At 51.0% G+C, this 13,939-nt stretch overlaps 2 protein-coding genes across 18 annotated transcripts in view; one reads left to right on the top strand and one right to left on the bottom strand.

Annotated features, from left to right (window-relative positions):
- Positions 1-13,939, top strand: part of IGHMBP2 (immunoglobulin mu DNA binding protein 2) — a 556,281-nt gene that overhangs the window by 497,421 nt on the left and 44,921 nt on the right. The gene's annotated exons all lie outside the window — the stretch shown is intronic.
- The window catches only part of MRPL21 (mitochondrial ribosomal protein L21), a 1,021,966-nt gene continuing 1,016,499 nt past the window's right edge, over positions 8,473-13,939 (bottom strand). For all 17 annotated transcript variants that reach the window (XM_050758219.1, XM_050758218.1, XM_050758228.1 and 14 more), the window contains exons 5-8: positions 13,388-13,551; positions 10,212-10,264; positions 9,699-9,802; positions 8,473-8,590 (exon numbers count right to left, since the gene is read on the bottom strand). In XM_050758219.1, coding sequence (XP_050614176.1) covers positions 8,526-8,590; positions 9,699-9,802; positions 10,212-10,264; positions 13,388-13,551 — 386 coding nt within the window. In that variant the 3' untranslated portion in view covers positions 8,473-8,525. The remainder of the gene's footprint in view (positions 8,591-9,698; positions 9,803-10,211; positions 10,265-13,387; positions 13,552-13,939) is intronic.

The raw sequence follows: 13,939 nt of genomic DNA, 5'->3' as shown, positions 1-13,939 counted from the left end.
GCCACAGCCTGGTTCCAGCAGTTGCTTGGTTTTGTCCTCCCGCTGCGGACCACCTTGTTGGTGACCAGAGTTCTCAGAGGCACTTTCCTTTTTTCCTGTGACATTTTGCCCTTGGGAGTCAGCTTTGAGGCTAGCGGCCTGTCGTCCAAAAGGCCACCAGGATGGCCAGATCGTAGAAAGGAGAGCAGGACTGGTGATTTCAGCTTGCAGATCAGGGAGAGGCCGTCTCTGGCATGGACCGAAGGTTTGCTGTCTTCCAAGAGGAAAAAGGGCAGTGGCATTCATGCCTCACAGGGCCCGTATCACACAGCAGAGTCACACGTCTTCAGCAGATTTGGAGGAAAAGATACATCTGTTCCAAATGGGGGTTGAGTGCACGTGCGATGGGTAAACCCGCTTTGGGATGGGGCTCTGGCCTTAAAATGAGGTGAAATGTGGCTCTTTTCATCAAAATGTGAGCTATAAGGCTGGGTGTGGTGGCTCACACCTGTAATTCCGATACGTTGGGAGGCTGAGGTGGGAGGATTGCTTGAGGCCAGGAGTTCAAGACCGACCTGGGCAACAAAACAAACCCCCATCTCTACAAAAAAAAATTAAAAAATTAAAAAGAAAAAGGGCATGGCTGGGCACGGTGGCTCACGTCTGTAATCCCAACACTTTGGGAGGCCAAGGTGGGCAGATCATTTGAGGTTGGGAGTTTGAGACCAGCCTGGCCAACATGGTGAAGCCCCATTTCTACTAAAAATACAAAAATTAGCCGGGTGTGGTGGTGGGCACCTGTAGTCCCAGCTACTCCAGAGGCTGAGGCAGGAGAATCACTTGAACCCGGGAGGCGGAGCTTGCAGTGAGCCGAGATCACGCCACTGCACTCCAGCCTGGCCCACAGAGCCACCGTCTCAAAAACAAAACAAAACAAAACAAAACAAAACAAAAAAAGAGGGAGGGCATAGTCACATTCTTTTGAGGTTTTGGTTAGCACTTACGGAATCCACAGGTTGTATGTGAAAAGGAGGTAGAGGAACGGTCCATTATGTATTCTTCTAGAGCTCAATAAAACTACACTTTACATAAGATAAATATGGAGAGGAGAAAGAAGTCAAATATGCATTGAGGTGGGTGGTGATGGCAGGTACCATTTCCTTCTTTCCTTCTTTCCTTGTTCCCTTCCTCCCTCCCTCTCTCCCTCCCTCCTTTCTTTCTTTCGGACAGAGTTTCACTCTTGTTGCCCAGGCTGGAGTACAATGGCACAATCTCGGCTCACCGCAACCTCCGCCTCCCGGGTTCAAGCGATTCTCCTGCCTCAGTCTCCCGAGTAGCTGGGACTACAGGCCAGCGCCACCGTGCCTGGCTAATTTTGTATTTTTGGTAGAGATAGGGTTTCTCCATGTTAGTCAGGCTGGTTTCGAACTCCCAGCCTCAGGTGATCCGCCTGCCTCAGCCTCCCAAAGTGCTGGGATTATAGGCATGAGCCACTGCAACCGGCCAGGGGGACCCATTTCTAGTCTCCTCTTGCTCCACGCCTGTGAAGATAAGCTGTTAATTGACATCGTCAGGATGGCATCTCCCCACGAGTAGCCTCTTACTGTGTTGCTCTGTGTTTAGGAACAAAAGGAAAGTCCGGTTTTGTGTCACTTGCCTTCCCAGCTTAGCCCTTCCCTTTGGCATAGCAGGTTTGGGGTCTCCAGGTTTTATTTTCCTGTCACAATTCTGACACCAATTCGGGGAAAACACACTGTGTTTTTCTACTTCTGACACCAGATGTGGGTGTTTTTTTCCGCACCAAGCAGTTCTCCAAATACCAGCTGGGCAGTCCTACAGTTTAATCCAATGCTGCCCCTGTCGACCTGGCATTGGCACAGACCCCACAGGTTAAGCATCCGGTCCCACAGACTGCCCCCAGTTCGGATGCCAATCCCAGGTCCAAGCTCAGGCCTCCGGCACTTCAAACCCATTGCCTGTCAATTGGGGGTTCTCATGATACTCTCCTAATGGTCCATTATTTGCTAGAGCAGCTCACAGAACTTGGCAACACTTCACCGATTTACTATAAAGGACACAAACTCAGTAACAGGCACATGGAAGAGATGCACAGGGCAGGGTGTACTGGGGCGGGGCTGGGATGGAGCTTCCATCCCCTCTCTGGGCTTGCCACCTGCCCAGCATCTCCACCTGTTCAGCATCCTGGAAGCTCATAAAGATCTAGTTGTTCAAGATTTTTTGTAGTGCTGAGGGCAGGGGCTCACGCCTGCAATCCCAGCACTTTGGAAGGCCAAGGCGGGAAGATCCCTTGAGTTCAGGAGTTCCAAACCAGCCTGGGCAACATAGGGAGATTTCTTCTCTACAAAAAAATTTTAAAATTAGCCAGGTGAGGTGGTGGGCCTGGATGACAAAAATTTTAAAAAAATAAAAAAATGAGACAAGGTCTCGCTCTGTTGCCCAGGCTGGAGTGCAATGACGTGGTCTTTGCTCATTGCAACCTCTGCCACCCGGGTTTAAGCGATTCTCCTGCCTCAGCCTCCCCCGAGTAGCTGGGATTATAGGCACCCGCCACCACGCCCAGCTAATTTTTTTTGTATTATTAGTAGAGATGGGGTTTCACCATGTTGTCCAGGCTGACCTCAGGTGACCCACCTACCTCGGCCTCCCAAAGTGCTGGGGTTACAGGCTTGAGCCACGTCCTCAGCCAAAAAAAAGTTTTTATAGAGCTTAATCTCTAGTCACCACCTCCCTCCTTCCTGGAGGCTAGCAGGAGGCGCTGAAAGTTCCAGCCCTGGAGTCCTTTGGTCTTTCTGGTGACTGCAGACCCTCCCCAATCTGAGGCTACTGGGGGGCCCTACCCTAATTTATCTCATTAGCATAAACTCAGCTGTGATCAAAAGGTCACAGTATGAATCACAAAAGACAATCCTATGACTCTGGAAATTCCAAGAGTTTTAGGTGCTCCATGCCAGGAACAGGTGACAGAGACTCAGTACATTTCACATTATTCCACGGTTGTCTAATGTGAGCCAGTTTTATTTTTGTGAGCAAATGATAAAATCTTACAGAGTAAAGCCCCAAAGGGCTAGGGCTTATTCGTTATGGTTGCAGAATGTACCCTGTCCTGAACAAACACACCAAGGGATTCTAAAGCGTCGTCAGGAGCCTGGTGCGGTGGCCCATGCCTGTGATCCCAGCACTTTAGGTGGTCCAGGAGGGAGGACTGCTTGTGGCTAGGAGTTTGAGACAAGCCTGGACAACACAGTAAGGCCCCATCTCTAAAAAAAAAAAATACAAAAATTAGCTGGGCCTGGTGGTACACACCTGTGGTCCCAGCTACTTGGGAGGCTGAAGCGAGAGGATCGCTTGAGCCCGGGAGTTGGAGGTTAATGGTGAGCTATGATTGTGCCACTGCACTCCAGCCTGGGTGACAGAGCAAGACACCATCTCTAAAATAAAATAAATAAAAATAAAGTGCAGCCAGGGGTGAGACTCACCAGCACCTCTGTGCCGTTCAGTTTCTTCACGTGTAAGATGTGAAAAGTCCCAGAGCCTCTGTCACAAGGCCCTTCCTAGGAAGGGAGTTAGGGGAATTGCCCAGGCTGTGTCTGGTCCAGCGCTCTGCACAAAGAAATGCTCAACAAACATCACCGTGAGCTCCTTCGGTGGTCAGGGACCTTCCTTCTCCACTGGACCCAGAAGCACTGGGCACCACACTCTCTGTTTCTTTTTTAGTTTTAGTTTTCCTTTCTTTTTTCTTTTTCTTTTCTTCCTTTTTTTTTTTTTTTTTTTTTTGAGATAGAGTCTCGCTCTGTCACCCAGGCTGGAGTGCAGTGGTGCAGTCTTGGTTCACTGCAACCTCCATCCCTCAGGCTCAAAGGATCCTCCCTCCTCAGCCTCCCAAGTAGCTAGAACTACAGGTGTGCACCACCACACCTGGCCAGTTAAAAACGGTGTTCAAGCCGCCCTGCCCTCCCCTCCCTTCCCTTTTCTTTTTTCTCTTCTATTCTCTTCTCGTCTCCTTCCTTCCTTCCTTTTTCTCTTTCCTTCTTTCCCTCCCTCCCTCCTTTCTTTCCCTCCCTCCCTCCCTTTCCTCCTCCTCCTTCCTTCTTTCTTTCTCTTTCCCTTTTTTCCCTTCCTTTCCTTTCCTTTCCTCCCTCCCTCCCTTCCTTCTCTCTCTTTCCCCCTCCCCTCCCCTCCCCTCCCCTCCCCTCTCCTTTCCTTTTCTTTCCTTTCTTCTTTTTGAGACAGAGTCTCGCTCTGTCACCCAGGCTGGAGTGCAGTGGCGTGATCTCGGCTCACTGCAACCTCTGCCTCCCAGGTTCATGAGATTCTCCTGCGTCAGCCTCCCAAGTAGCTGGGACCACAGACGCGTGCTACTACGCCTGGCTGATTTTTGTCTTTTTAGTACAGACAGGGTTTCACCATGCTGGCCAAGCTAGTCTCGAACTCCTAACCTCAGGTGATCTGCCTGCCTCAGCCTCCCAAAGTGCTGAGATTACAGACATGAGCCACCGTGCCTGGCCTCAAACCGTGCCTTTCTTATAGAAAGTCACAAAGAAACAAGAAGCCCCTGCAGTAATAACTATTCACTGCAACCACGCTCAGCCACCTCCAAAACTGTAGCCTGTAGCCCTTGCCAGTGACCCTGAGGTCAAGCACTCTCTCACAGTACAAAATAATCCTGGGTATCTCAAAAGCCAGAGATCTGGTAGCTCAACGCAGAAGACAGCAGTGCTTTAGACCCGAGGGTCTTGGGAGCTCATGACTCTTGGGGCCCCACAAGGAAAACAGAAGACCCCAAATAGGGGACGTACATGGCACCTTTTTCTATGTTCTTCAAGGGGTCTCAGGGCTGCTAGAAGTCTCCTCTAGATTTCTTCATGTGGTATCAAAGATGGCAAAAGGAAGGAGTCTTAGAAGAGCAAATTTGGGGAAATTTTAAGTTTTCTAAAAGGTAAATGAAATTCTACATTTTTCTTAGCAAAAATCATGTCAAAATGCAGGGGCTCAAGCCTGTAATCCCAGCACTTTGGGAGGCTGAGGAGGGTGGATCACATGAGGTCAGGAGTTCAAGAACATCCTGGCCAACATGGTGAAATCCCGTCTCTACTAAAAATACAAAAAAATTAGTCTGGCATGGTGGCACGCACCTACAGTGCCAGCTACTTGGGAGGCTGAGGCAGGAGAATCGCTTGAACCCGGGAGGTGGAGGTTGCAGTGAGCTAAGATTGCGCCATTACACTCCAGCCTGAAAGACAGAGCAAGACTCCATTTCAAACAAAAACAACAACAACTACAACAACAAAAAACGAAAAAAAAGGAAGCAAATGGTTGTAGTTCAGGGCTTTCCCCTTAGAACTTTTGTTTTTTTAGATGGAGGTTTGCTCTTGTTGCCCAGGCTGGAGTGCAATGGCGTGATCTCGGCTCACCACCTCTGCCTCCTGGGTTCAAGTGATTCTCCTGCTTCAGCCTCCTGAGTAGCTGGGATTACAGGTGTGCGCTACCACGTCTGGCTAATTTTGTGTTTTTAGTAGAGATGGGGTTTCTCCATGTTGGTCAGGCTGGTCTCGAACTGACCTCAGGTAATCCGCCCACTTTGGCCTCCCAAAATGCTGGGATTACAGCCGTGAGTCACAGCGCCTGACCTGCTCTGTCTCCATTAAACACTCACTTCCTACTCCTCCCTCCTCCAGCCCCTGGCACCCACCATCCTACCACTTTCTGTTGCTAGGAATTTGACTACCCTAGGGACCTCATATAAGCGGAAACATACAAATGCTTGTCTTTTTGTGTCTGGCTTCTCTCACTGAGCACACTGTCTTCAAGGTTCATCCGTGTTGTGACATGTGTCAGAATTTGCTTCCTTTTCATGGCTGAATGATATTCCATTTGTGGAATGATGACCACATTTTGTTGATCCTTCCATCCATGGACGGACCCTCGCGTTGTTTCCACCGTTTGGCCATTGTGAACAGTGCTGCTGTGAACATGGGTGTACAAATGTCTCTTCAAGACCTTGCTGTTGGCTGAGTGTGGTGGTTCATGCCTGTAATCCCAGCATTTTGGGAGGCTGAGGCGGTGGATCACCTGAGGTCAGGAGTTCAAGACCAGTCTGGCCAACATGGTGAAAACCCGTCTCTACTAAAAACACAAAAAATTAGCTGGGCATGGTGATGCGTGCCTGCAATCCCAGCTACTTAGGAGGCTGAGGCACGAGAATCACTTGAACCCAGGAGGCGGAGGTTTCGGTGGGTAGAGATCACACCACTGCACTCCAGCCTGGGCAACAAGAGCGAAATTCCATCTCAAAAAAAAAAAAAAAAAAAAAAAAAAAAGATCTTGCTATCAGTTCCTTTGGATATAGCCCCAGAAGTGGACCTGCTGGATCACATGACAATTTGAGGAAACTTGTCCAGTCTTTAAAACGAGTTAACTTTCACCAGTTTGATACTGATAATATTTTATGCATGTATGCATGTATGTATTTATTTTTGAGACACAGTCTTACTCTGTCGCCCAGGCTGGAGTACAGTGGTGCAATCTCTGCTCACTGCAGCCTCTACCTCTGGGGTTGAAGTGATTCTCCTGCCTCAGCCTCCCCAGTAGCTGGGATTTCAGGTGCGTGCCACCATACCTGGCTAATTTTTGTATTTTTAGTAGAGACAGGGTCTCACCATGTTGGCCAGGCTGGTCTCCAACTCCTGACTTCAAGTGATCTGCCCGCCTCAGCCTCCCAAAGTGTTGGGATTACAGGCATGAGCCACCATGCCCGGCCAATATTGGTAATATTTTATAGGCATGTCACCAAACAGTTCCCCAGACGGCAGTGGCTGTAGGTAATACAAATAGTGAACACTGACTGAGCCCTTGCTGTGGGTGGCTTGCTAACTGCTGGCTTCCTCACAGCAACGCAGCAGGGTTGGTGCTAGTGTGACTCCCATTTGACAGATGAGACAGGGGCTGGTAATTTGCTCGATTACACCCAGCTCACGGGGGTGGGTCTGGGATTCACACTCAGCTCTCTAGCTGCAGAACCCATATATACACCCCACCCCACCACCCAGCTGAACTGCCTGACTGCAGCAGGTGTCTCCAGAACCTGTTCTTTATTTCAAGCATAGTAAGAAACGGAGATGTGTTTATGTCAAAGAATATGGAATGGGCCAGTGATTCCTGTCTTAAACATCCTGTATCCTGCACATAGAACAGCGACCACAGGAGACGCTGCTGGACTGGCGGGGAGAGAACCCAGAGAGGGGGCGGGTAAGGGGAAAGGATGCGAGGCCCCATGATTCCAGAGACATCACTTTCAGATGGAGCTAGCACAAGCTACCGCATTTAGAAAGTTATTACTTCCAGATGTGGCTGCATTACAGATACAAGCACACCACAGCCCCAGGTCCCTCCCACCACCCCCAGCTTCGCTGCAACCAATGTAGAGCCCTGGAGGCCTGACTCTCTGGGTTCTCACGCCTCCAAATTCAGGCTGCCGGGGATGGGCGGGGCCAGGAGCTCTCAGCCTGCTGGGCTGGCAGGCCTGGCGCCCCCTGCTGCACGTGGAGGACACGACGGGGGCACTGGGCACCTGAGGGTTCTTATCTCCAGATCTCAGTGACGCCCCGTGGGACTCCTGGGGAAAATACTTAGCACGTTTGGATGACAGGTTTATATCTGTCACTTGGAGCCCTAACTCTTTTTTGGGGGGATGGCCCCGTCTCTGTGAATGAACCAAACCACGGGCCTGGCGTCATCTCAGAGCCCCTCATCCCCACGCCCAGGCCCTTCCCTTTGCTGGTTCCTTCACCACTCTGGCTCCAGGACCCTGTCCCTTCTCACCTGGGTAGCTCCCAGCAGGCCCTGCTGCCTGCCTCAGCCATCCCTATCGATCCCGGCAGCCCAAGCCCTCTGGGACTGCCCACTACTTCCAAGACTGAGTTCAGCAGAGCCTGGGCCTCTGCTCTATTCCTGCTGTTGTCAGTTCCCAGAACGTGCTGTGCCCACTCCCCAGCTGTCCCTCCTCCTGTCCCGCCCAGCCCTCCTGGGTCCCTGCTGCGCTGTGCCACCCCCCCCCGGCCCCCCACTGCACTGTGATCCCTGCCCGTGGTCGACTGCATGAGGCGGAAGGGCCAGGATCAGGGACCCGAGGCCACCTGCTCTGAACCCCAGTCTTACAAAAGCCCTGCTGGAGACAGGTCCATTTCGATTACTCAGATGGAATTTGCTGTTCTCGTCCATCTCGTGGAATCTAGGTTGCGCCTCTCTTGAAGTCAGTTCCAAGTCCCAGCTGCGTCCCCCCCACCACTCCCTTGGGCCCTGGGGTGGAGCGCTGCCGAGAACACTATCTGTCCAGCCCTGGGAGGGCCATGCTTGTTGTTCTCCGAGTTCCTGTTTTCTCTGGCTCGGGGGGCCGGTGCTTACAGACACGCTGCTCCAGTTAAACTGTCTACAGCAGGCACGCATGGCTCCAAACCAGAACACAGAAACTTGGTCTCCTTGGAAAGCAGGAGTTTATTTTTACCCTTTTGTAAGTATTAACTGGGTAATCACGACAAACACGGAGCGATCTCAATGCTGTTGATCCGGAGGACAGTCTGCGGGGTCACCACGACTGAAAGGAAAGATGTCACAGGCTTGACCACAGACTCTGTTGTCATCAGTCACTGCAGGGGCTCTGCACACAGCCCTCCCCAGCCAGCGTGGCCCTGGCAACGTCCCCTGCTGCACAGGGCCACGTTTATCGCCAGGTGTGCACTGACTGCCTCGCTAGCTTGTTTGTTCACTCTGTCGGCAGGTGCAGAGGCTGGACGCCTCACCTCTCCTCCCACACTGTCTACGCTGTGACCTGTGGAGTGTGTGGAAGGATGGCCCCACCTGAGTGACCCTGAGGCTACCTGGAAGTGTCAGAAGGTACACGAGAGGCTCCCCCACCCAGCTGACTCTAAGGTGACAGCCAATACCAGCATTCTGGGTATATTTAACTATGCCCACTGTTGGTGGTTTAGGCCGGCAACTGCAGTAGTAACAAGAGCTGTGAGGGACAGACTTCCGCAGCCGCTCATCTGTGTGGCCCATGCCCTGTGGGCGCCATCCCTCAGGATGCCCACTGTGGGGGCTGTCCTCAGTGCAGGCTGCTCATCTGTGTGGCCCATGCCCTGTGGGCGCCATCCCTCAGGATGCCCACTGTGGGGGCTGTCCTCAGTGCAGGCTGCTCATCTGTGTGGCCCATGCCCTGTGGGCGCCATCCCTCAGGATGCCCATTGTGGGGGCTGTCCTCAGTGCAGGCTGCTCATCTGTGTGGCCCATGCCCTGTGGGTGCCATCCCTCAGGATGCCCACTGTGGGGGCTGTCCTCAGTGCAGGCTGCTCATCTGTGTGGCCCATGCCCTGTGGGCGCCATCCCTCAGGATGCCCATTGTGGGGGTTGTCCTCAGTGCAGGCTGCTGGGACAGCCCTAGGTCTGCTCTCGGATTCACTGCTGCCTTGGGGGCAGGGCTAGGCGTCATGGGTTCACACGTGGAGGGTGGAGGAGCAGGGAAGTGAGGCTGGGTCCTTTGGGTGCTCCCTCTAGGATGAGGGTGACAAGTGGGCAGTGGCAGCTGGATTGAGATCTGCCTGGGCTTCCTCTCCTGAGACCCAGGTGCCCCACACCCTCCGTCTGCATGAGCCTGGGCAACCAGCACCGTGCAGCAGGGCCCAGCGATACTTTCTCTAACTTACTTCTTTTCTTCTTGAAGTTTTTCCTTTTCCTAAATCTCATAATGATTCTTGGCCATGATTCTGTCTTTTCAATGACTGTGGCTTCTACTCGAACAAGATCCTTTCTAGAAGGAAGAAAAATCAATAATAATGCACCTTTTGGATTATTTTTCAAATGCCTTAGGTGAGAATTTCTAAAATGAAGTTATACTTTCTCTTTTGTTGATTATAAAAGTAATATGCCCTCAATGGAAACATTTCGAAAACCATGAAAAAGGACCACAAAGAACAGTTCCGGGGAATCTGAACAAATCTTAAGAGGACCACACTATCATGAAATAGCCAGAGACCAATCATTTGGCCTGGATGTTCTCATGGGCCTTAAATGTCCACTATTATTAAGTATAAATGCTGTGTTTGGTGTCAACAGAGAAAATGAACGCAACCCCCCACGTGGCCTAATTGCACTGTGACTGCTGTCTGCACGTCCAGCCCTGGAGCCCCAGACAAAGCCCAGCACCTCACAGCCATTACCCGAGGAGTGGCTTGCCAAGCAGCGTGAAGTTATCTGCCCCAACCAGCAGGACCTGAAAAAATTCAACAGCTGTGTTTAATCAGTGGCTCATTACAATGAGTAAGAGAACAGTCGCTAATAACAGGTAGTGACATGAACGCCACACAAAACGAGAAAGACTGAAAACGTTGTGATATGAATTTCATCTGCTGTCTGATGATCTCTTTAATATTCCACAACCGGGTTGTAAGCTGACAAGTGGCAGCACTGCACAGCCATGGAACTGCCTGAGGGACACGCTCCAACCCTCAGAGGCAGGAGACATACAATTTGATGATTAGATACCATGGATATGCATCCAGATAGCTGCTGTAACCCTCATATTAACGGTGACTTCAAAAACCCTTTCTATCGAAGCATAACACAGAGAGAAAAAGCACACATCATACCATCGTGTCTCTTGGCACAGTTCACAGTTCTGCTAATCTTGCGATGATTTAGGCTCAACTGTATTCTTTTAACGACTGCAAAATTCTCAAGAGTCAGGCAACCATTCTCAATGCAGGGAAATCACGACACCAAGTGTGGCTGCAGATGAATACATCTTTGCCTTCCAAATGCAACAGTGGGCTTTGTTTTTTGTTTTGAGACAGAGTCTCGCTCTGCTGCCCAGGCTGGAGGGCACCGGCGTGATCTTGGCTCACTGCAACCTCCGCCTCCCAGGTTCAAGCGATTCTCCTGCCTCAGCCCGCTGAGTAGCTGGGACTACAGGTGCCTGCCACCAAGCCTGGCTAATTTTTTTGGTATTTTTATTAGAGACAGGGTTTCACCATGTTGGCCAGGGTGGTCTCAAACTGACCTCAGGTGATCCACCCACCTCGGCTCCCCAAAGTGCTGGATTTACAGGCGTGAGCCAAAAACGCCCGGCCTACAGTGTTTTTATTAGATGTTGGAGATCATCTTAAACTTTACTGATAAGAAAAAATCCAATCATAATAAACTTAAATGTCTAGAGACTAAGTATATCATATAGCAAACTCGGCGGACATGCATATTAGATAGAGACAAATAATAAAATAAGTATTTTTAGAGTTTGTTTCAGCATGGCATGCTCACTCCCACTGGGTTTCCTGTTACAAAAAGCAATCTGCTTAGGAGGGGCTTTCCAGAATTTTTTGTTAATGTGAAATGTTTCAAATATGCAAAGGTCAGGCCGGGCGCAGTGGCTCACACCTGTAATCCCAGCGCTTTGGGAGGCCGAGGCAGGTGGATCACAAGGTCAGGAGATCGAGACCATCCTGGCTAACACGGTGAAACCCGTCTCTACTAAAAAAAATACAAAAAAAAATTAGCCTGGCATGGTGGCGGGCGCCTGTAGTCCCAGCTACTCGGCAGGCTGAGGCAGGAGAACGGTGTGAACCCAGGAGGCAGAGCTTGCAGTGAGCCGAGACTGCATCACTGCACTCCAGCCTGGGAGACAGAGCGAGACTCTGTCTCAAAATAAATAAATAAATAAATAAAAAGCAAAGGTCTGCCTCCAGAGGAGTTTAAATTCATAAAGAAAATCATGTATCTTATATTAATAATTAAGCATCCCAGAAAAATTACCTGTTGCAGAGGTAATTATAATTTTATAAAAAGAGTGGGCAGGCTGGGCATGGTGGCTCATGCCTGTAATCTCAGCATTTTGGGAGGCCGAGGCAGGCGGATCACCCAAGCTCAGGAGTTCAAGACCAGCCTGACCAACATGGAGAAACCCCATCTCTACTAAAAATACAAAATTAGCCGGGCGTGGTGGCGCATGCCTGTCATCCCAGCTACTAGGGAGGCTGAGGCAGGAGAATTGCTTGAACTCGGGAGGCAGAGGTTGCGGTGAGCTGAGACCACGCCATTGCACTCCAGCCTGGACAACAAGAGAGAAACTTTCTCAAAAAGAAGAAAAAAAAAAAAAAAAAAAAAAAAAAAAAAAAAGAGTAGGCAAAAACCAAATAGACGGTCCCAGAAAACAGAATTATAGCTGAAGGCTGGAAATGTCTAGCTAAATAAACAGACCAGCCAGGCATGATGGCTCATGCCTATAATCCCAGCACTTTGGGAGGCTGAGGCGGGTGGATCACTTGAGGTCAGGAGTTCGAGACCAGCCTGATCAATATGGTGAAACCTCATCTCTACTAAAAATATAAAAATTAGCAAGGTGTGGTGGCGCACGCCTGTAATACTGGGTATTCGGGAGGCCAAGGCAGAATTGCTTGAACCCAGAAGGCAGAGGTTGCAGTGAGCCAAGACTGTGCCACAGCACTCCAGCCTGGGTGACAGAGTGAGATTCAGTCTGAAAAATAATAATAAACAGACAGACCATGCAGTTTTTTGAGACAGGGTCTCACTGTGTTGCCCAGGCTGGAGTGCAGTGGCTAGTCACGGTTCACTGCAGCCTCAACTTCCCAGGCTCAAGTGATCCTCCTACTTCAGCCCCACAAATAGGTGGGACTACATGTGTGTGCCACCGTGCCCAGCTAATTGTTTGGAATTTTAGTAGAGACGAGGTCTCTGAGGTCTCGCTATGTTGCCCAGGCTGGTCTTGAACTCCTGAGTTCAAGCAATCCTGCACCTCGGCTGCCCAATGCGGTGGGTCACCAGTGTGAGCCACCATGCCTGGCCTAGACCATGCACTATGAATGGTCAGTGAGGTAAATTAGTACCCAGGGAAATGCCTGTCAACCAGTCTTTACTATTTAAAAACAGCAGCAGCTGTCAAAGCTAATGGCAGAGTAGTGTCTTAGCAGAAACTTAACAGTTTTTCCTCATTGACAGGGGCTAGAAAGTGCACTACATCCTTAGCTGGCATTTTTATTATCTCTGCAATCAAGCATTTTTCTCTGGGAATACATTAATAAGACTGGAACACAATAAAGACATGTATCTGTCCTCAGCACTGTTTAATGTGCCATCTCCCTTCCTCCAGGGAGCAGACCTGCCTGGCCAGGTGCCGCCCTCAGAGCAGTAGAGGCCTGCCCTGCCCTTGGACCCCAGCCCCGCCGTGGGCGCCCCCCACAGTCCCTTCTGGGCCTCAGCTTTGTTGTCCTCTGCCTGAGACGGGGTTGGGGTGGGGGGTTCCTCCTCAGTGTGAGCTGGGGTGTGGGGATTGCACGCTTGGTGGCTGAGCCCCTGAATATCCAGAGAAGCTCGGCGGCCTCACCTTCTCCAGTCGAATTCTCTCTCCACACGCAAGGTCTAGTTCATTTCCAATTAAGATCAGGTCTTCAGAGGTCACCTTCCATTGGCGGCTGGCAAAGTGCACCACGGCGAAGAGCCGGCCATACTGCCCCGTGGCAATCAGCTCATTCACTCTCCTCACGACCTCTGTAGGGGAAGGCAGGGGCGGCCAGTCACCCTCACCTGCTCCCCCACGCACTGCAGTGTGATGTGCAGCTCCTGGCGGCAGGGCCCTAGGGTGGACGTGACAGCCAGCACCCCTCATGAGCACCTCACTGCTGGCGGCCCAGCCCCTGCCCCACCCCCTGCAGGCACAAGTGCAGGCACAGGGCCAATCTGTTGCTTCAGGAGCACGGGCACCGTGGCATATGGGGGCTTTCACAGATGGAAGCTCCCCAAGACTGCGGAGAACACCCAGACCACCTCCTGTGACTCCCTCGCCTAAGCACTCGGCATGCCTGGCTAGGTTTCTACAACCCTAGGGTGGGCGAAACCCTCCACTTGGTTCATTCTCATGAGAATGAGGAGCCAGCAG

This window comes from Macaca thibetana, chromosome 14 (assembly GCF_024542745.1).
Source record: "Macaca thibetana thibetana isolate TM-01 chromosome 14, ASM2454274v1, whole genome shotgun sequence".
NCBI lineage: Eukaryota > Metazoa > Chordata > Mammalia > Primates > Cercopithecidae > Macaca > Macaca thibetana.
The sequence above is the reverse complement of the archived record's forward strand: the minus strand, read 5'-3'. Positions and strand labels throughout refer to the sequence as shown.